Here is a 23,468-nt window from a genome sequence, read left to right on the forward strand (position 1 = left end):
GAGGGCCCCCCGCGTTAGCCGCCGTGGTTTACGCACGTCAGGGTCGGGATGGAACCCACGACGTCCTGCGCACCGGGCGAGGTAGTCAACATCTCCTAGCCACCGTGGCGCCCTATGACAGTACAAAGTGACCCCGCGCCTCCCGTGCTGAGCCGGCGTGCCTCCGTCGTGCCAGCGAAAAGGTGGGGGGGGGCTGGGGGGGGGTGGAGGGGGGATTTGGGGGGTGGGGGGGGGGTGTGCGGCGGGCCCCCGAACCTGCGCTCCGTCGCAGCCCTGCAGCAGCAGCAGGTACGGCGTCTCCACCGGCGGGCGCACGGCGGCGTAGCGCCCCGGGTCGTCGCCCAACGGCCTCCCGCGCAGCGGCAGCGCGGGCCCCATGCACAGGTCGTAGTCGCCCTCGATGGGCGCCAGCGCGTGGCGCGGCCGCGACGGAGCCGCCCTGGCGGGAGGCGCGGGGCTCCCCCCGTCGCCGCCGTCGCCGATGAGCGTCCGCTGCGGGATGTGCATGTCGCTGACGGTGCGCCGCAGGTCGCTGGCCGACGCGATCCACTCGGCGTAGCCGCCGTTGGGCACCGTGGGCGGGCCGAGTTGCGGCGAGGCGCTCATCACGGTGGAGACGCGCGCGCGGCTCATCTGCAGCCGCCGCGCCTGCGCGTTGATGCCTGCGGGTCGTGGGGTGGCGGCGGCGGCGGCGGGGGAGAGAGAGAGTTAATTCTCTAGATTTGAAGCTTTCGTGACTGCAAGGATTCATACGCTTAGTTCTTTCGGTAAAGTCACGTAGGTGAAAAATGAAATTTAAATTAATTAAAATAAAAATAAAACTCACGACGTTTCGGAGGCAACACAAGTCTCCGTCATCAGGTGGGGCAACATCAGAGCGCAGCGAGAGAGAGTTAATTGCGTGCGACTTTAATGGGAATGTTAACGCCACGGCTCGGTTCAGAATCGGCATGGATGCTGGAGGAATCCGATGAACCGTGAAGCTCTTTTCAGCAGATGTCCAGAGCTCGGCTCCGGGTCAAGCGGAGGCCGTCGCTCGCAGCGGCCACGCTTCACTCGAACTGGCTGAGCCACGGACTCAGGATGTTCCATGAGCTGAGCCACAGCCGAGCCACGGTGGCTAGGAGATGTTAACTACCTCGCCTGGTGTACAGGAGGTCGTGGGTTCGACCCCGACCCTGACCCCTGCTGCTGTATATTTCGAATTTGCGTCTCTCTCCGTGGTGAGATGTTAGCTACCTCGCCTGGTATGCAGGAGGTCGTGGGTTCGATCCCGACCCTGACGCCTGCTGCTGTATATTTGGAGTTTGCGTGTCTCTCTCCCCGTGGTCGCGTTGATTTTTCTTCCGGTCCTCCGCTTTTTCCCCCTCCACAATTAGAATCAACGTCACGCGTTTAGTATTATTTGCCTGCTGTACATTTCCAATGTGTTATTTACTTGTTAATTCACATTTAGTGACTTGATAACCATTGTCTCCATTTGGCACTCCTATCGTTGTTTGCGTGTATTCTTCGCTGCGGTAACTCGCTCTCCCCGTGCCCGTCCGTGAAAGAGGGCGTCATTGCCCATCGGACTCCTCCCGCAAGTCTGATTCTGAGACTCTGAGTCTCGGGTCTGCGTGCAAACTCGTCATGTTGTTGCGGCAGAGCTCCGTGGGCGGAGAGGCGACAGTGGATCAGAAGGGCAGGCGACTCACAGGAAGACTGACACCGTCATTCACGATTGCCTTTTGAGTCGGGCCACGTAAATGATTTGGCCAAATTTTGTATCATTAAGCTCCTCCACCATTGATCTATCGATATACCTACCCTTCTACCTGTGTATCTACCTACACATCTACCTATCTATATATCTACATATTTACCTATGTATCTACCTATATATATATACATACTTATCTATCTATCCTATCTACCAATATATCTATTTATCTATCTACCTACATATCTATAAACCTATCTCTCTACGTACATATCTACCTATCTACTTACTTATCTACTTACCTATCCATCTCCCGACCTATGTACAACAAACCCCTCTCCCGGACACGTCGCAAGCGTCGCGTTGGCCACGGCAGTTTGGCGCCCCCCCCCCTACCCTTGCCCCCCCCCCTGCCCCCCCCTGCCCCCCCTGCCCTTCCCCCCGCCCCCCCCCCACGTGACTTCGCTCCGTCACTTCGTCCGCCAGCACCTCGCCCGCCCGCCCGCACGGACAGACGTCCGCACGGACGTGAAGACGCGCGGCGACGTTAAGGACAAGCACAGGTGGCGCCGCTCCTCCTCTCTCGCCGTCGCAGACGCAAAATAGTCGTCACTCCTCGGCGGTGCTCGCCGCCTGGCTATCGGACACGCCGGCAGGAATCTTAATTGCGCGGATTTCTAGGGTCCCAGACGAGCCCCCACCCCACCCACCCTCCACCGCCGGGGGGGTTTATTTCGGTCCGGGCATCAAAGTGAGGACCCCCCCCCCCCCCCTCCTTCTCCTCCCTTGCAAGAATGTCTTGGGGGCACTGTCGCAAAAACGCGAACGGGTTCCCAGCTGAAGGTAGCAGCGACGTCTTCCCGCCGTGATATCCACGCCCTCTGCGCGTGTGCGTGTGTGTGCGTGTGTGCGTTGAACTTCTGTGGCACCGTACGTAGCCCAACCGTGGCAATCGGAGGTGCGGGGGAAGGACAAAAAACTGAAGACAAAAAGCGTTCCTAAAGAAATGCGTCTGTCAATCTGTCGAGATGATGATTTAAAAGAGCATCGGTCCCAGTGGCTTCCTGTTGTCGGAAGGAAGAGCATTCCACACTGCAGCAGAAGCGCATTGACGGACGGACATGTGGATGGACAAATACACGGGAATGGATGGATGGACAGACACACGGGAATGGATGGATGGACAGAGAGATTGATGGACAGAGACAGACAGACGGACAGATGGATGGATGGACAGACAGACACGAGCATGGATGGATGGTGAGAGACAGACAGACGGACAGATGGTTGGGTGGACAGACAGACACGAGAATGGATGGACGAACAAAGGGACAGCTGGATGAATGACCAGACAGACGGACAGATGGATGCGTGGACAGACAGACACGTGAATGGATGAATCACCAGACAGACGGATGAGTGGACAAACAGACACGTGAATGGATGGATGAATGGCCGGACGGACATACGAATGAATGGACAGACAGACAGACGGACGTACGGACGTACTGACAAACCAACGGACACACGGGACGGACAAAAAGGTCACAGGATATTTTTCGGGCCACGGCAAATTCGGAGACCCACCGGCCGTCAGGGTGTCTCGCTCGCCCGCTGATTCCTCCACCTTGGCACGAGGCCGCAGCTCGAGCCTCCGCGAGTATCCCTCCCGTGGCTTCCACAGGGCCTGCAACACAGTGCCACAAGTACGATGCGTGGTTAATGGAGACTTGGTGCCTCCCAACCGGTGTTTGTATCTGGCGTTTGAACACCTTTGACACCACCACTACCACCACCACCACCACGTGTTTTATTGCCAGAAAGGAGTAAAGCACGTTCTTATACTGGTAGGAACCCACTGGTTCCACCAGTCCACAAGGGATTATTGTGTCTGTCCGTCCGTCGTGCAGGGAGGGGCTGGGTGGGGAGGGGCTGGGTGGGGAGGGGAGGGTGGGGAGGGGCTGGGTGGGGAGGGTGGGTAGGGGCTGGGTGGGGAGGGTGGGGAGGGGCTGGGTGGGGAGGGTGGGGCTGGGTGGGGGGTGGGAGGAGTGGGGCTGGGTGGGGAGGGGGTGGTCACCCCGTGGTGCCCTTATAAAACTCAACGTTTCACCTACTCACGCCGGCTTGTGCCCGCCCTGACAGTCGGGCATATTTGCGGAATACACCACGCCGCCGTTGACCCTGGCCATTGACCGAGCAACCCAACGTTCCTACCAGCTCCCTCCGCAGGAATGTGTTTCCCCCCCCCGCCCCAAACATTTTGATACTGGCTAAAAAGGTCACCCATAGATATGGGGTAATGGCCATACATTTTTTTGTTCCGACTTTTTCACTTTTGTTTACTTTCTAACCGAGACGAATGGACAGAGTACGCGTGGCTGCATTGGGGTTAGCCGAGAGACGAGGGCAAGTTCTGTGCCACGCCCGGCGTGCGGCTCGCATGTTCGCGCGCGTGCCGGATTTCCGCAGGCCCAATAAAAACACATTTCGACGACGACTCTGACCACTCGGCCGTGGATTTCTGCCGCGACGTTCACCGCACAAGCGGAGCCCAGCGCCGCTTTTCCCGAAACGCCGTGGCGAAAAGGAACAAAACGAAAAACCGAGAGGGAGAAAGCTCAACCGGCGGCACCTGAAGGAGCAGCGGCTTCTCGTAGTCGGCGATGGCGCGCAGGCACTCGGCACGCCAGGGCTCGCCGCCGCCGGGGGCCCCCGTCGATGCCTCCCCGGTCGCCGCGGCACCGTCAATGCCGCCGCTGCCGCCGATGCCATCGGGGCCGGCGGTCGTGCGTCCCACGGCCTCGCAGAGCACATAGTCGCCCGCCAGCGAGCGCTCCAGCCCGTAGCGCTCCAGAGCCTCCTTCACGAGCTCCTGCACACGCACGGGGGGAGGTCGGGTGCGGGGTGGTGGAGGTGGTGGTCACGGCACGGCTCTGCTATTATTAATACGTACGCACGCTGAGCGTAGCAAGCACACATCTTCGTGCGTGGATCGTGGTCCGCGACGCGGCAGAGGTAGCAACCGGGTACCCGATACCCGTACCCTACCCGATAACCGGCTACCCGTACCCGGCCGGGTACGGGTACGGGTAGCCGTTTGCGACCCTGGTGCGGCCGGGTACGGGTAGGCTGTGAGTCACTGGTGAGTAACCGTTTGTCACTCAGTTCGGGTAGGATACGGGTACAGGTAGGATACGTATACATGTACCCGGCCGGGTACGGGTACGGGTACTCATTTGCGACCCTGGTGCGGCCGGGTACGGGTACGGGTAAGGAATCAAAACCCGTTTGCGACCTCTGCGACACAGGTATTGGACGCCACTGCTCTGGTGCGCGCGTATGTTGAACTTCTTTCGCGCCGTACGTAGCCGGTTAATCGGAGGTGCGGGGGAAGGACAACAACACTTGACACGAAGAGCAGTGGGAAATAAATCAGTTTTCAACCAAGATGGTTTAAAAGTGCGTAGCTTCAGTGGCTTCCTAATATCTGGCGGAAGAGCGTTCCAGACGGTCGCATCACCACCATCACCACCTTCACCCACTTCCTCATCATACAAGTCCCTCCTCATCATCACCACCACCATCACCACCGTCAAGTATATATGTACGTAAGCTGAACTTCTTTTGCACCGTACGTATCCGACCGTGCTGATCCCAGCTCCGCGTCTCTGCCGGCCGGGCCGGGAGCAGCAGCTCTGGGGGGCAAAGCCGCCTCCGCTGCCCAGCGTCGGGTGGCGGAGGGCTCTTGACGACACACAGAATTTGCTCGGGTCCAGTGCCGGATTATCCTAAGTAGTAAAAGTAGCTACATATGTAGTAGCTACTACATGTGTAGTAAATGCTACATGTGTAGTAGCTACAGGCCCCGCACTTTCAAGGGTCCAGCGCTAAATGCGTTCCAGCTATCAATTCCGGTTCAGTGATTCTGCACTTGCTCTAGCACTATAGTACTATACTGCCTTCAACTTGTATGAATGACTGGGTGTTTAAGGTTAGCGATTAGTCGTATTATCTGGCTGTATAGAAGATGAAAAAATACAATTACTTTACTACGCAAGTAAAAAGAAAATTGTGTTTTAATATTAACCTGTTTCTTTTTTTACTTAGGGCCCCTTTATAACATCATGCTACAGGCCCCGCACTCGCTTAATCCGGCACTGCTCGGCTTGTGTGGGTTTTTTTCTCTTCTTGACTTTTGTTTTTAGTGGCCTCGCCCAGCAAATGTGAACGTGCAAATCGGCAACGAAATCATTCCGCGTCAAAAAAAAAGCGGAGAGGCGGCGTTCCCACCCCTCCGTCTCGCGCTCTTCCTGACCCCCCCCCCCACCACTGCTACCTTCTGTGCGCGGCCGCTCCGTAACAAAGGTCCCTCAGGTAACCCGGACAGACTGTCGGGGCAAGTGCTGTTAGCTGGTTCCATCCATCTTCTTGGTTCTTACGGTAAAGTCACGTAGAAGGGAAATAATAAAGAAAAAAAAATAGTAATAAAACATAATAAAATACATGTTTTATTGTTATTATTTTATTATTTCCCTTCTACGTGACTTTACCGAAAGAACCAAGAAGATGAATCCTGCAGTCATGAAAGCTTTAAATCGAAATATAGTTCCATCCACACAAAAGACAAAGACTGTTGGGTCAAATGCTGTCAGTGAGTGGCAACCTTATGACGGCCGGCACGGCACACGAGGGGGTGGGTGGCCAGCACCACGCCCGGCCGCCTTTGTCTCCCCAGTGGCGACGTTCACACACCGCACCGGGTACTCATTTGAGGCCGAGTCGACCTAGGGGAGGCCCAGGACCGGTTCAGATAATCGTCACCGGTTTTGGCCGTGAGCGCTAACCACTACACTACCGCTCCTCACACATGTCAACACACACACACAGACACACACATGTAAACACACACACATGTAAACACGCGCGCGTGCACACAACCCTCGCTCACCACCTAAATGCAGCACCACGGCCCGTGCCAACAGCGTGGTGATGACACTCAACACAGACCCCTACCTCCGCTGTTCATTCCTCAAATGGGCTTTCCCGGGGGGCTCTGGTGTGGTGCCCATGACCCCCCACCCTTCCCCGCCAGGGATATTTTGTATTCACACTCAAGGCACCCGCCCCCACCCCCACCCCCCCCCACCCCCCCACCCTTACCGCTCCACTGCTGGATGAGGGCTTCGCCCGCGCGTCGTGTGAGTTGTTTGAGCGTTCGTCGCGACGTCGGTCAGCGGCAAGTGGCAATCGCCCCGAGCCCCCCCCCCCTCCCGAGCCCCCCCCCTCACCCCCCCATCTTGAGACATCCCCCCCCCCCAAAATATAACAAAGTGGTCTTGGTTGATATTTGCCGCAGGAAAAAGTGAATTGAACGGAAGGTTTTTGTGTTTGTCCCAACGTAAATGTTGGATTCTGGGTAAAAAAAAAATTGGGGCTGCCCCCCCAACCCCTTGGGACTGCCCTCCCCACCCCTTGAGACTGCCCTCCCAACCCCTTGAGACTGCCCTCCTGACCCCTTGAGACTGCCCTCCCCACCCCTTGAGACTGCCCTCCCCACCCCTTGAGACTGCCCTCCCTACCCCTTGAGACTGCCCTCCCAACCCCTTGAGACTGCCCTCCCAACCCCTTGAGACTGCCCTCCCCACCCCTTGAGACTGCCCTCCAACCCCTTGAGACTGCCCTCCAACCCCTTGAGACTGCCCTCCTGACCCCTTGAGACTGCCCTCCCCACCCCTTGAGACTGCCCTCCCCACCCCTTGAGACTGCCCTCCCTACCCCTTGAGACTGCCCTCCCAACCCCTTGAGACTGCCCTCCCAACCCCTTGAGACTGCCCTCCCCACCCCTTGAGACTGCCCTCCAACCCCTTGAGACTGCCCTCCCAACCCCTTGAGACTGCCCTCCCAACCCCTTGAGACTGCCCTCCCCACCCCTTGAGACTGCCCTCCCCACCCCTTGAGACTGCCCTCCCCACCCCTTGAGACTGCCCTCTCTACCCCTTGAGACTGCCCTCCCAACCCCTTGAGACTGCCCTCCAACCCCTGAAACTGCCCTCCCCACCCGTTGAGACTGCCCTCCCCACCCCTTGGGACTGCCCTCCCCACCCCTTGAGACTGCCCTCCCAACCCCTTGAGACTGCCCTCCCTACCCCTTGAGACTGCCCTCCCCACCCTTTGAGACTGCCCTCCCTACCCCTTGAGACTGCCCTCCCTACCCCTTGAGACTGTCCTCCCCACCCCTTGAGACTGCCCTCCCCACCCCTTGAGACTGCCCTCTCTACCCCTTGAGACTGCCCTCCCTACCCCTTGAGACTGCCCTCCCCACCCCTTGAGACTGCCCTCCCCACCCCTTGAGACTGCCCTCCCCACCCCTTGAGACTGCCCTCCCCACCCCTTGAGACTGCCCTCCCTACCCCTTGGGACTGCCCTCCCCACCCCTTGAGACTGCCCTCCCAACCCCTTGAGACTGCCCTCCCCACCCCTTGAGACTGCCCTCCCAACCCCTTGAGACTGCCCTCCCAACCCCTTGAGACTGCCCTCCCTACCCCTTGAGACTGCCCTCCCTACCCCTTGAGACTGCCCTCCCTACCCCTTGAGACTGCCCTCCCTACCCCTTGAGACTGCCCTTCCACGACCCCTCGGGGAAGCTCGAAGCCCCCAGCCGTGGCAGCATCGTGACGTCACTGGCTTTGCAGTGGTGCAAATGGGGTGACGAGGTATGCGTTGTGGGCAAGGGCAGCCCCCCCCCCACCTCCACTGCCCCCCCCAAGGCCCCCCCCCCCCCACTCCCCCACCCTGCCCACGTCCAATTTTGCCCCCAATTTTTGGTTGTTGCTCTGGGAGGAAACCGGAAAGCCCGGAGGAAACCCCACGCAGAGACAAGGGGGGGGGGGTGGGGGGGGGCTGGTGAGTGGCCACGTCGACGATTCTCACGCGCGGCGCTTTGCGACTCTGCGGCCGTCTGGAACGCTCTGCTTCTTGCTACCGATGTTAGGAAGGCGCTGGGAGCTGTGGGGACTTTTAAGTCGTCGTCTCGATTGACCAAACCCGAGAACTGCTCGTCGTTTGCGGTGCTTAGTTTTTTATCCTTCCACACGCACCTCCGATTGGCTACGGTTGGGTGCTTGTGGTGCGAAAGAAGGTCAACGTATATACATACACACCACACTACACACACTACACGCACTACCCTATACACTACAATACACTACACACACTACGCTATACACTACACTATACACTACACTATACACTACACACACTACCCTATACACTACAATACACTACAAACACTACGCTATACACTACATACACTACAATACACTACACTATACACTACACACACTACACTATACACTACACTATACACTACACTATACACTACACACACTACGCTATACACTACAATACAATATACACTACACACACTACCCTATACACTACACTATACACTACACTATACACTACATACACTACACTACCCTATACACTACAATACACTACACACACTACGCTATACACTACAATACACTACACACACTATGCTATACACTACACTATACACTACACACACTACGCTATACACTATACACTACAATACACTACACTATACACTACACCACGCTACACTGTACTAAATTGAACACTCATTTCTTCAGGACTGCTTTTGTTTGTTAGTTAGTTATCCTCCCCCCTCCCGCCACGCGCACCTCCGATTAGCTACGGCCGGCTGCGTACCGCGCAAAAGAAGTTCAACGCACGCTGAACTTCTTTCGACGACCTCACCGGCGTGGTGCGTGTGTGAGGTTGGTGGTGGTGGGGGGGGGAGGAGCCCTACAGGAAGTTCCTGTGCGTCTACGGGACGGATCTGGTCCCCATACCCCCGCCAAGTGGACGTCAGCAGAGAGGAAGGAAGGAAACCGAGGGGGGGGGGGGCAGACAGCTCCCTGAGCCTGCAGAAGGATGCCGCTCCGTCCGGCGCGCGATTCACAGCCGGTGACTCTCTCGCCGTGGCCGAGGGCCTTTGCCGTGGTGCTTCTCCGAGTCATCGACGGCGGCGCCTGGCTCTGCCATCTCGCCGCGGTGGCTAGGAGATGTTGACTACCTCGCCTGGTATGCGGGAGGTCGTGGGTTTGAGCCCGACCCTGACACGCCCTGGCTGGGAGATGTTATCTACCTAGCCTGGTACGAGGGAGGTCGTGGGTTCGATCCCGACCCTGACGATGCCCTGGCTAGGAGATGTTGACTACCTCGCCCGGTACACGGGAGGTCGTGGGTTTAATCCCGACCCTGATACGTCCTGCTAGGAGATGTTAACAACCTGGCCTGGAATGGGGAAGGTCGTGGGTGCGATCCCGACCCTGACACCTACTGCCTATCTGGAGTTTGCTTGTCTCTCTCTCTCTCCCCGTGGTCACGTGGATTTTTATCCAGGTCCTCTATATATGAAGATGTTATTGGCAAATGTTTTATATATAAATATGTTTAAAAGACAAAGATTCCCCCGTATAGCCTTCAGCAGACTGTTGGGGCAAGTGCTGCTAGCGAGCACCTATGAAGGCCGGAACGGTATACGAGGGGTGGGTGGTCAGCACCACGCCCGGCCGCCTTTGTCTCCCCAGTGCCGATGTTACACACCACGCCGGGTACTCATTTGAGGCTGAGTCGACCAAGGGGAGGCCCAGGACCGGTTCAGATAATCGTCACCGGTGTTGGCCGCGAACGGGAATCGAACTCGGGTCTCTTGCCGGGTTCGTAGCGCAGCGTAGCGCTAACCGCCACGCCACCGCTCCCCACACACACAGACACACACACACAAGCACGCACGTATGTGATGACATCATATTGAGTTTCGATTTAAAGCTTTCGTGACTGCAGGGATTCATCTTCTTGGTTCTTTTTCGGTAAATTCACGTAGAAGGGAAATAATAAAATAATAAAAATAAACATAACAAAATAATTCTCACGACGTTTCGGCCACAACGCAAGCAGCCGTCCACAGGTGAAGAACAGGTCTGTCGGGAAGACAGCATCATTCAGGGAAGACAGCGTCACAGACCTGTTCTTCACCTGAGGACGGCTGCTTGCGTTGTGGCCGAAACGTCGTGAGAATTATTTTATTATGTTTTATTTTTATTATTTTATTATTTCCCTTCTACGTGACTTTACCGAAAGAACCAAGAAGATCGTATTGAGTGTTAAGACAAACAAGGGGGCTTGGTGAGGAGGACGGTGTCACGGTGGCTAGCGGGGGGGGGGGGGGGTGCAGACGGCCAGCATGGAGTGGCAGGCCGACGAAGGGGAAACTCGCCCCAAGAGGAAGTCCACCTGGGGAGATGGAGCGGACGAAATCGGCCCGTGCGTTTGGAGCCGCGCGGATCGCTACCGGGACAAGTTGGCGCGGTAGGCGGGCACGGGCGGTGCAATCCGCCAGTCGGTCGTCCCACGGCGCCTGGGTCTGCCCCGTGACCTCCTGCTAGCGGGCGTTCGGCACTTCACGTGATAGCCTCAAAGCGCACGTAGCCTGGCACAGGCGCCGTGGCGACGTCACCACCGCTGAGCGGCGAATTGCAGCTGTTGTTGTTATTCCACAGGAAGGGCGACGTAGTTAACATCTCCTAGCCAGGGCGTGTCAGGGTCGGGATCGAACACACGACATCCTGCATACCAGGCGAGGTAGTCAACATCTCCTAGCCAGGGCGTATCAGGGTCGGGATCGAACCCACGACCTCCCTCATACCAGGCGAGGTCATTAGAATTCCCAGTGCAGGTGCTGAAATGCCTTTTAGCGTTCTTGCCTAGGGGACCCCCCCCCCCCCCGTGGCAGCTGTCCCTGTGCCGGGACGAGGGGCCAGGCGGGAGGGGGGGGGTTGGTGTCCTAGCTCCGGCGATCTCACCTGCGCCGACGACGCGGGCGTGGCGAGCACGCTCTTGTAGTTGGCGCCCGCCGAGATCTCCCCGCCGAAGATCTTGAGCACGCCGGGCGCCGTCACCTGGGTGGACAACTCCGTGGGGTCCTCCGTGTGCCGCCCGCCCACCTCGGCCGCAACGGAGCTGCCCCGCGGCGGCGGCGGCGGTGTGGCCTGACCGCCAGCGCCGGCAGCACCGGCACCGCCACGGCCGAACACCTGCGGTGGGAAGAGAGCTCCGGATTTATCCGGCCGCGTCCGTCCCGGTCGTCGCTTGGGGTCACTCTCATCCCTTTACCGTGCACCCGACTAACTACCACATCTAGGTTTTTATTATTTTGCCAGGTCGTAGAGAGAGACAGAGGACGACTCGGAGGCACGAGGGCGAGGACCCGGCACTACCCAACAATTGCTCAGCGGGGAAACGGCTCTCAGGATCAGAATATTAAAATTTCAACTGGAGGAATCCGATGAGCTGTGAAGCTCTGTCTCAAAGATGTCTAGTTGTAAGGCCCACTAAGCTTCTTCAGAAGCGACCTGTCTGCCACAAATGATAGTGTGGGTGATCATCATGTGGAAATTTATAGCAGCGGCCAAATAGTCTAAACGCGTGATGTCGATTCTAAACGTGGAGGGAAAAATCGGAGGACCCGCAGAAAGATCAACGCGACCACGGGGAGAGAGACATGTCAACTCCAAATATACAGCCGGCGTCAGGGTCGGGATCGAACCCACGACCTCCTGAATACCAGGCGAGGTAGTTAACATCTCACCACGGAGAGAGACACGCAAACTCCAAATATACAGCAGGCATCGGTGTCGGGATCGAACCCACGACCTCCTGTATACCAGGCGAGGTAGTTAACATCTCGCTACCGTGAAGCGCTCTGTAACCGGAGGTTAAATGTCCGTGCAATTCACTACTCTACAGGACGTCTGGAAAAAACATAACAAAATTAAAAACAAACGCATTACCAAGTTGCAAGCGCGTACAAAGTTCTCCGGCAGGGACCAGGGCCATGACCAGGCCCAGGACCATCAGATCCCGCCCGGCGAGGCCACATGCCTCCTGGTGGGGGGGGGGGCCAGCAGAGGGAGAGCCCTCACCTGAGAGAAGCGCTTGCTGTAGCGGTTGCGGGCACGGTTCTTGGCCGGCTGGCGCAGGGTCACGCCGCCCGCGCCACTGGTCGTGCTGTGGACGCTCAGGGTCTCGCATGACCCGCTCTTGAGGTTGGGCGTCCTGCGGGGGAGGGCACAGCGGGAGGGAGACTCCGGATGAGGGCACGGCGCGGGGTTGCGGAGGCGCTTGGGAGAGGGGAGCGTGGTTGAGCGGCGCCTTCGGTCCAGCAGTGGATAGACCCTGGCGATCGATGACGACTGGATAGGTGTTCGGCGATGGATATATTGGAGTTCATTGGTTTTGGATATCGACTGTTCAGGCCCCGATTTCGGTATTCATTTGAACCTTTTCGCATTTTTGTAATTGTTTATGCGCCGAAGTAAACAAAGCACGTTGTTAATAAGTTAAGTTTATATCTTGATAATCGAATTAACATTTTTTTTTACGGAAAGTTCAGTAAAGCAATAAAAATGACAATTTTAACGTGCATTTTCATACGTTCAATAACTTTAGCAAATCCGATGTGACGGCATCGTCGAAACGACACCACTTATAGGGGAGGGGAAAAATGCGTGGAAGCGATGCCATGAAAGTGACTTCACATTTGTGGATTGTTCTCGAAACATTTTTTTTTCAGATCATACAAAGAAATATTTTGGAACACGAGCCCTCAGTGGCCGGGCCTCTCTCCCCCCTCCTCCCTCTTCTTCGTCTGTGGAACAATCCTCCCCCGAAGCGTGCAGCGAGCGTCGTGTGTTTGGCATTATAAAACTTGCGCGTGCGGTATTAATCAGGGCGGCCACCGGGTTCCAACCGCTGGAACACGTTCTAACCGCTCGGCTCGCCGTCACTGTCGCCCCCCCCCCGAACGCCACGAAGAAGACCACGATCACCGTACGTTTGTTAAACTTCTTCCGCATCACTATGAGACATCTCCTTTACTAGTGGCAAAATATAGTAATAGGTTTTTACCCTTTCAACTGGCACAAAAACTGACACCTTTATACAAGGCAGCATGTTTGCAATAACCACAACACAAGCAGTCAAAATGCAAACAAAAAGAAACAACTCTGATGATGATAATGATATGCACTGTCCTTGAAGTTGATTGGTCCACACCCGAGACAGCTTTTCTTAGAGCCTAGTCTCCATTGGTGTTGGACCAGATGACGCCAAAATGCGTACAACTCAAAAACAGCGCACTATCAGAGTATTGAGAGCTCGGGGTAAGCATTTACACTATGAGACCTTCTTTACCAGTGGCAAAATATAGTAATAGGTTTTTACCCTTTCAACTGGTACAAAAACTGACACCTTTATACAAGGCATCATGTTTGCAATAACCACAACACAAGCAGTCAAAATGCAAACAAAAAGAAACAACTCTGATAATGATATGCACTGTCCTTGAAGTTGATTGGTCCACACCCGAGACAGCTTTTCTTAGAGCCTAGTCTCCATTGGTGTTGGTCCAGATGACGCCAAAAGGTGTACAACTCAAAAACAGCGCACTATCAGAGTATTGAGAGCTCGGGGTAAGCATTTACACTATGAGACCTTCTTTACCAGTGGCAAAATATAGCAATAGGTTTTTACCCTTTCAACTGGTACAAAAACTGACACCTTTATACAAGGCATCATGCTTTCTTCCGCACCGTACGTAGCCAACCGTACGGGGGGAGGGACAAGAAACGAAACACACAAAGCAGTTCTATAGAAATTCGTTTTCGATCTGATGATTTAAAAGTGCACAGCCCCCTAATAGCACCAGCCGATCTCCAGTATGGGGCCGTTCGTAAATGACGTCACGCACCTAGGGGGGGGGGGGGGTCAGACATTTGTGACGATGTGTGACGAGGGGGCGGGGTTGAGAAATGTGACGTCACGTAAAAATGTGCAACTTTGAATAAATATAGACAACACGTTCTACTTAATTAAATAGACTTTTTAATAAATGTTTTCTCCTACAACATCAGAGTGCAGCGCCACATTAAATACGCACTACAATGACAATAGTTTAACGCGATTTTGGAAGATTTTTTACCCCCCCCCTTCGTCACAAAAAGTCAGACCCCCCAAATATGACGTCACAAAGCTCTGCCCCCCCTCCCAAAAAAAAACATGCTTCAAATCGCTTTAAACTATGATGGGACTTTTTAGGATGAACACTATACTACTATATCTTGACGTAAAGCTTTCGTGACTGCAGGAATTCATATTCTTTGGTTCTTTCGGTAAAGTGCCGTAGATAGGTTCAAAGAACATAACAAAAAACTACGACGTTTCGATAGCAAAGCAAGCCGTCGAAACGATACACTACATTATACACTACACGACGAAACAACACACTGCAATATAACTGTCAAACCACACGGTTTACCCCGTATTCGTGTACATGTAAATTGAGATTTCAGGTCCATGTGGCGGCGTGCAGCCGTTTCATGATGGAACTTTGTAGGATGAACGTTGATATTTAGAAGGGCACCACGGGGTGACCAATACGGTCTGAATGGGTCTGTAATAAGGTAGGGCCACTGATAAGGGGCTGACAGCTGATTCCATCGTCACACCCCCAAGGCAATCTAGAGCCGTGCCCTGGCTGTGACGGTCCCACCTGATGATGGAGACTTGTGTTGCCTCCGAAACGTCGTGATTTTTAAATCCTTTATATTAAGTTCACTTGCGCGCTTGCTTAGGACCGTGCAAATCTTTTGGGCGTTGTTTAACCCCCTTCCCGTGATCCAATCGAGCTGACATTTTCCACACAGACTCGTTGTGCGTGACAATTAATGTTCGTGAAATTTTTTTCTCCAAAATTTTACACTTTTAAGACAAAAATATTATATTTAATGACCAATTTCTTAATGCTGCCATGCAACCATCTGACCCATAGGTGGCAGCCATCTCAAGCCAGAGGACGAGAGGACTCTAGCCGTCACGCATATAAAAGATTTATAGTGAAAAACGTTGTTTTTCCGGGTTATACTTGTTATTGTTTTATTTTTATTAATTTTAATTTCATTTTTTACCTACGTGACTTTACCGAAAGAACTAAGAGTGTGGGGGGGGGGGGGTTCTGACATGTGGCCGCTAACAAAACAAAACTCGGGCATCTCCCCCCCCAACTGCTCACTCCACGTTCCTCCTTCCCGCACCGATCGTTGAGAGTTCCCAAACCGAGCGGGCCTCTTGTTGAGAAATGATTTCGTGTTTGGTTTGTTGTCCTTCCCCACACCCACCCCACCCGCACCTCCGATTAGCACGGTTGGCTACGTACGGTGCGAAAGAAGTTCAACATCCGTACGTACCCCAGAGGAGAGGAGGTGGGGGGGGGGGGTCGTGGCCAACACCATGTCCGGCCGCCTTTGCCTCCCCCGTAACGATGTTTACACACCACACCAAGTCATCATTTAGGGCTGAGTCGACCTAGGGGAGGCCCACTACAGGTTCAATTATTCGCCATTTGTGGTCATGGGTGGGAATTCAACTCGAGCCGCCTGATTCGCAGTGCGCCAACCACGACACCACTGCTGCCCATTTCACCTGTGGATATACACCAGGTGCTCATTTAAGGCTGAATCGATCTAGAGGAGACCGGTTCAGACAATCACTGGGCGTGAGCTGGGTACACGCACGCACATTTATGTGTGGATCAGCGTTCACGCAGCTGAAACAAGCTGGCAGGCCACGACATTAAATGAGCCTCAGCTTGGACTGCAGCTGAAACAAGCTAGCAAGCCTCTACATTAAGGGAGCCTCAGCTTGCAATGCAGCTGAAACAAGCTGGCAAGCCTCTACATTAAGGGAGCCTCAGCTTGCAATGCAGCTGAAACAAGCTGGCAAGCCACTGCATTAAGGGAGCCTCAGCTTGCAATGCAGCTGAAACAAGCTGGCAAGCCTCTACATTAAGGGAGCCTCAGCTTGCAATGCAGTTGAAACAAGCTGGCAAGCCACTACATTACGGAAGCCTCAGCTCGCAATGCAGTTGAAACAAGCCGGCAAGCCACTACATTACGGGAGCCTCAGCTTGCAATGCAGTTGAAACAAGCCGGCAAGCCACTACATTACGGAAGCCTCAGCTCGCAATGCAGTTGAAACAAGCCGGCAAGCCACTACATTACGGGAGCCTCAGCTCGCAATGCAGCTGAAACAAGCTGGCAAGCCACGACATTAAGGAAGCCTCAGCTCGCAATGCAGTTGAAACAAGCCGGCAAGCCACTACATTACGGGAGCCTCAGCTCGCAATGCAGCTGAAACAAGCTGGCAAGCCACGACATTAAGGGAGCCTCCTCTGCACAAGGACGTGTGATCGCGTGTCGCGCATCGTACTGCGCGCGTATTTTGGCTACGGTGAGTCTGCCTGTACACGGGTGTGTTGCGATGTCTCTCTGTCTCAGTACTGCGTAGCGTGAGTTGACTGCGCACACACACAGGCTACAGACACTCCCACGCGAACACAAAGACAAAGATTGCCCAGCACCAGCCTTCAACGGGACTGTCGGGGCAAGTGCTGCTAGCGAGCACCGAAGAAGCCGTCCATAAATGACGTCACGCGATTTTGGACGATTTTTGACCCCCCCTCCCCTCGTCACACGGCGTCACAAAAAGTCAGACCCCCCCTCAAATATGACGTCTCAAAGCTCTGCCCCCCCCTCCCCAAACCATATTTCCATTTTGAAAATTAAACATGCTTCAAATCGCTTTAAACTATCGTCATTGTAGTGCGTATTTAATGTGGCGCTGCATTCTGATGTTGTAGGAGTGTTGTTATAACAATTAGTGTTGTTATAACAATCCTATATTTATTTAAAGTTGCGCATTTTTACGTGATGTCACATTTCTCAACCCCTCCCCCCCTCGTCACAAATCATCACAAATGTCTGACCTCCCCCCCCGCTAGGTGCGTGACGTCATCTATGCCTCCGAAACGTCGTGATTTTTATTTTATTTTACTTTCATTAATTAAATTTTTTTACCTACGTGACTTTAACCGAAAAAACCTAAGAATATGGCCCCAAAGAACCCATGAGCGTCGTGACCTAAGCGCGCGTTCCAACACCCACCCACCCACCGATGGGTGCGTTCTAACGGCGCCTGGAAATCAAGCCGAGTGTTCGCTCCTAGAGGAACGCTTCCTCGAGACGATTCGCCGCCAATGTCCCCCAAATGAAAAACGACACCGATCCGTGCGACGCTGCTGGTGACGAGCAGCTGGACATCTGTGACAACTACTGGACATCTGTGAACACTACCGGACATCTGTGAAAAATAAGATTCATAGCTCATCGTTTTTCTCCGGGGTAAATAAACATTCTGATCGCTGAGTCGTGCGAGAACGTTTTGGCCGATAACAACCTTCATACATAGAGGAGCGGCAGCGCTTGAGCAAAGTTGCTGTCGGCTGATCGCCACGTGGTTACTGCTGCTGCCTTCCCTGACCCTCTGTGGTTCAATCCACCACGAGGTTCCGAGTCTTCATCTCTCTCTGTCTCGCTACGAGAGCGATGAACGACCTCTGTGCCACGCCGCGTTACGAGTTGACAACATGCTCTCGTCGTCGATATTATTACAAAGAGGAGAGCCAGGGAAATCCCCCAAGGGCTCCCCCCATCAATTTGCATTCTGGATGTAAACTACTATTCAAACTAACTTTTTGTTACTCTTTGGTTCTTTGGGTAAAGTCACGTAGGTATAAAATAAAATACATCACGACGTGTCGTGATTTTATTTTCGAATTTTTTTCTTGCTGTGGGTTTCCCACCTGATGACGATTGCTTGTGTTGCAATCGAAACGTCGTGATTGAATTTATTTTATTTGATACCTACGTGACTTTACCGAAAGAACTTCAACTCTAGATTCAAATCTAGATTATATTTTTGTTATTTTATTTTAGCAGGTAAGGGCCCCACCACTGAGCCACGTCGCACTTTTTCAGAAGCGACCTGGCTGCCACGAAAAATAGCTCGAGGTAGTGGGCTTATTATCACGTGGACATTGATAGCAGCAGCCACATACTCTAAACGCGTGACGTCCATTCTAAATTTGGAAGGAAAAAACAGAGGACCCGGAGAAAAATCCTCACCACCACGGGAAGAGAGAGAGAGAGAGACGCCAACTCCAAATATAACAGCAGGCATCGTCAGGGTTGGGATCGAACCCACGACCTCCTGTATACCAGGCGAGGTAGTTAACATCTCCTAGCCACCGTGATGATGATAAGAGAGAGAGACACGCAAACTCCAAATATACAGCAGGCATCGTCAGGGTCGGGATCGAACCCACGACCTCCTGCACACCAGGCGAGGTAGTTAACATCTCCTAGGCACCGTAATGATGATAAGAGAGAGAGACACGCAAACTCCAAATATACAGCAGGCATCGTCAGGGTCGGGATCGAACCCACGACCTCCTGCAGACCTGGGAAGGCAGTTAACATATCACCACAGTGGATGTACAAACAGACGGACGGACGGGCACGTGAAGGCATTTGTAGTTCGCGTGTAAAGTCTCGTCAGACGCAATGGACGGACAGATGGACAGAGGGACCGGTGGTGCAGGTAGCGTCCATCGCAATGCACGGTGATGGCACGGAGCAGCCAATCAGCAGCCAGAATAAAACGCCACGTTCAAATGGCACTGGAAAAAAACGGCTGCGAGGCGCCAAGTCCCCCCATGAGTTGGGAGCAACTCAAAAATTATTCTTGGTAGGACGACCCCTGTGGTGTCCTGTCCGACCCGTGGGCCCCGCCTGGCCAGTGGGCCACGGTTGCAGCGTTGCCGCCTGAACAGCTGACATCTCCACCAACGTGGGATTCACGCGTCCGGTGTGAGCCCTGTGCGGTGGGGATCGAAATGCGGGCCACGTGGAGAACCGCTTTTGCGGTTTTACCGTAAAAAAAATAAGAATTCGCTTTTCCAACAAGCGTGTCAATCCTTTTGGCGTCATCTGGTCCAACACCATGTGAGACTAGGCTCTAAGAAAAGCTGTCTCGGGTGTGGACCAATCAATTTCAAGGACAGTGCATACATGATCAGAGTTGTGTTTTTTGTTTGCATTCCGACCGCAGGTATTGTGGTCAATGCAAACATGACTCCTTGTCGAAAAACGGTGTCAGTTTTGTTGCCAGATAAAAGGGTAAAAAAACCAATTATCATATTTTGCTACTGGAAAAAGGAGGTTCCAATGGCGTGTCAATCCCTTCGGACAATTCCTTCACAATCTTTAGAATCGCCCCGAGACGTAACACGTCGTAAAGGCTCAGCACACTGCGAATTCTCTCTGCCGGAAGGGCCCTCTGCTAGAGGGAGCTCCAGAGAGCCCCCCCTCTACCCCCCGCCCCCACCTACTCACCCGCCCCCCCGTCCAGGAGAGGGCGTTGTCAATCTGTACCCTGGGCTGACCTCACCGCGAGATTTGTCGCGCGAGCGATGGTGGTGGTGGTGGGGTAGGGGGCTCAAGCCGCTGGGATTGCTGAGTTGCATCGTATGACATTCATAGGCGCGGCCGCCTATGAATGTCAGAATCAGGAATGTTATTAATTTATACGCTGCAGGAGGAATCTGATGAGCTATCAAGCTCTCCCCACCACAGAATGTCCAGTAAGAGGGGGACCGGGTTCAGAACGTTACAAGGGTGTCACGGTGGCTAGGAGATGTTAACTACCTCGCCTGGTATGCGGAAGGTCGTGGATTTGAAACCGACCCTGACGCCTGCTGCTGTATATTTGGAGTTTGCGTGTCTCTCTCTCTCTCATCATCATCACAGTGGCTAGGAGATGTTAACTACCTCGCCTGGTGTACAGGTCGTGGATTCGATCCCGACCCTGACACCTGCTGTATATTTGGAGTTTGCGTGTCTTTCTCTCTCATCATCAACACGGTGGCTAGGAGATGTTAACTACCTCGCCTGGTATGCAGGAGGCCGTGGATTTGACACCGATCCTGACGCATGCTGTATATTTGTAGTTTGCGTGTCTCTCTCTCATTGTCAACACATTATCAACACAAAGACAGAGGTGCGGTGTTTACGATGCGGTCGATGGTTTGGGAAACAAATCACGTAAAATAATATACGAATAAAACTAAACACAAAATTTGTTTCGGTATCATATCATGTAAAGCCCACGGGGCTATGAGCTTCTTCAATTTTCAGAAGTGACCTGGCTATCAGAAATGATAGCTCAACGAAGTGGGTCATCATCGCGTGGACAGTTATCGCAGCAAAATCATCTAAATACGCTAAACGCACGATTCTAAACGGGGAGGAAAAAAATCGCAGGACCCGGAAAATTTGTATACGGTACGTTGAACTTCTTTCGCACCGTACGTAGCCAGCGGTGCTAATCGGAATGTACTAATTAGCTAAGAACGTCAGTGTTAGTCGTGTGGTGGAGGCGGCTAATTGCCGAGCCGTGATCAAATTACCATGTCGCAAAAAATTTTACCCAAAGTAACAGTGAACCCATTCGCGATGTACCGGTGAACGCGTATGCAAAGTAACTGAACTCATACGCAAAGTGACAGCGAACCGGTCATATAAAAGTAGGCATGGAAATGACACAAGTTCAATGTTAAACACAGTACTGTCACGGCGAGGAAAAAAAACACGTGATGTGTGTAAGTCTCCCACACTTCACGATCATTGCAATGGCAGCTCTGATTAGCACTGTCGGCGACGTGCGGTGCGAAAGAAGTTCAACGCACGCACTGTACACACACGTGGTCTATAGGGTGTTGATACGGAACGTTTTGCCGGCACCGCTGCTGCTGCTGCCTCCGTTAAGGGACACTCGGGACCCGGGATAGGGCGGATGAGACAGGGCATCTAACATTACCGTGAGGTTTCTGCGTAAGGCGAGAAAACAGATATTTCTGTTTTGTAATTAACAAAAAAAAATCATCAGGTAAGGGCCCACCACTGAGCGATATTTCTATTTGTTTGCAGAAGCGACCTGGTCATCACAAATGACAGCTCAACGAAACGGCGGCTTATGATCATCATCATCGTGTGGAAATTGATAGCAGCAAGCAAATACTCTGAACGCGTGACGTCGCTTCTAAATGTGGAGGGAAAAAAACCGGAGGACCCGGAGAGAAAAATCCACGCGACCACGGAGAGAGAGAGACACCGCAAACTCAAAATATACAGCAGCAGGCGTCAGAGTCGGGATTAAAACCCATACGCGAACCCACAACCTCCTCCTGTAAATCAGGCAAAAGGCAGACATCTCACTTCGCCGTGGCCGGGAAACAAACTCGGGGTGGTGGTGCTGCTGGTAGTGGGAGGGGGGTCAGAATCAGAATCGTAAATATTTCTATAGATTTCGATTTAAAGCTTTCGTGACTGCAGGGATTCCTCTTCTTGGTTCTTTCGGTAAAGTCACGTAGAAGGGAAATAATAAAATAATAAAAATAAAACATAATGAAATAATTCTCACGACGAACCAAGAAGATATTTCTATAGACTGAAGGAATCCGATGAGCTACAAAGCCCCGTGCTTTTTCCCCCCACACAGATGTGGGTCGTGACCGCCGCCTCTCCCCGCAACAATCGGCACGCGCGTGGCCTCGCAACGCGATCCCCCACCACCCCCCAACCACCACCACCACCACGACCACGACGACTCCGTATCTCGAGACTCACGAGTGCGTGAAGGAGGAGGAGGCGGAGGACGCGTCCACCGTCGAATCCGCGAGTATTCTGAGCTGTGCTGGGCTGGCCATCGCTGCGCTCACCACACCATAGCAGTGGGCAGGCCGGACGCGCACTCACTCGCTCCCTCGCTCGCTCGCTCGCTCGCCCACACAGCGAACACCGATGAACCTGACCAAACTAATCTCTGTCTTCTCGATCACCGCGCGTAATCGCCACCGCGTGCAACAGCAGCAGCAGCAGTCCCGTCGGATGAACGCGCAGCGCACAGCTCTGGTGTCAGTCTGTCGTTCCCCCTCCTACCCGAGCGGGCGAGCCAGCCCAACGCTCCTGCGTGGATTTCCGCCCATTCGTAAGCTCCCCTTATTTTGGTTGACAAGGGGTAAGTGTGTGTGTGTGTGTGGGGAGGGGGGGGGCATCTTAATATTATTTTTTTTCCCGTAAAAAAAAAAAAACCTCCCACCAACAATCCCCAAGCCCCACTTCCCCCCGTACTTACTGGGCGTCCAAATAGTCGTCCGACTTCCTTCCTAAGCCCAGGCGGAGGCGGGCCGAGCCCGCGGGAGGCAGAGCCAGCACGAGGCTGCCCAGGAGCGACGTGCCGCCGTTCCGAACGCCGCGCGAGCCGGCGTCCTCCGTCAGGACGGTGGCAGCCGTGCGCATGGTCGTGGGGGGTGGCTCCCCACTCCACCCCAACTCCACCCCAACTCCACCCAACCCACTCACTCACTTAACCACTCCACGACCTTCCTCCCCCCCCCGCCGCCGCACAGATGATAGGAGATCTGAGCGAGGGTTCTCGGACCGTCGGCCTCACGTGCGATGGAGAGCCATTGACGATCGTCCGCTCGGGGTAGCGGTCAGCAGCATATCCCGGTAGCGGCTGAACCACCGTGGGATGGCACGCTTGCTCGCGTAAAGTGGAATAAGAACTAAACGAAACTATATCAACAACAATAACAACAACAACAAAATCCGGAGCTCTTCGCCGAAGTTTCGCTGCTCTCAATCGCTTTCGTGGGAGATGGAAGAAAAAATTCCCACGGCCAGTGGCGTCGGCTCGGAGTGTAAATTCTCGCCGGTCCGCT

At 54.0% G+C, this 23,468-nt stretch overlaps 1 protein-coding gene across 1 annotated transcript in view; it reads right to left on the minus strand.

The window, feature by feature from the left end:
• Nucleotides 1-12,628, minus strand: part of LOC144735969 (ras-associating and dilute domain-containing protein-like) — a 28,791-nt gene extending 16,163 nt beyond the window's left edge. The window contains exons 1-5 of the mRNA XM_078618571.1: nt 12,620-12,628; nt 11,596-11,826; nt 4,335-4,574; nt 3,290-3,389; nt 256-662 (exon numbers count right to left, since the gene is read on the minus strand). Coding sequence (XP_078474697.1) covers nt 256-662; nt 3,290-3,389; nt 4,335-4,574; nt 11,596-11,826; nt 12,620-12,628 — 987 coding nt within the window. The remainder of the gene's footprint in view (nt 1-255; nt 663-3,289; nt 3,390-4,334; nt 4,575-11,595; nt 11,827-12,619) is intronic.
• Nucleotides 12,629-23,468: the final 10,840 nt, after the last annotated feature.

This window comes from Lampetra planeri, chromosome 58, assembly GCF_965212315.1.
Source record: "Lampetra planeri chromosome 58, kcLamPlan1.2.h2, whole genome shotgun sequence".
Classification (NCBI taxonomy): Eukaryota; Metazoa; Chordata; class Hyperoartia; order Petromyzontiformes; family Petromyzontidae; genus Lampetra; species Lampetra planeri.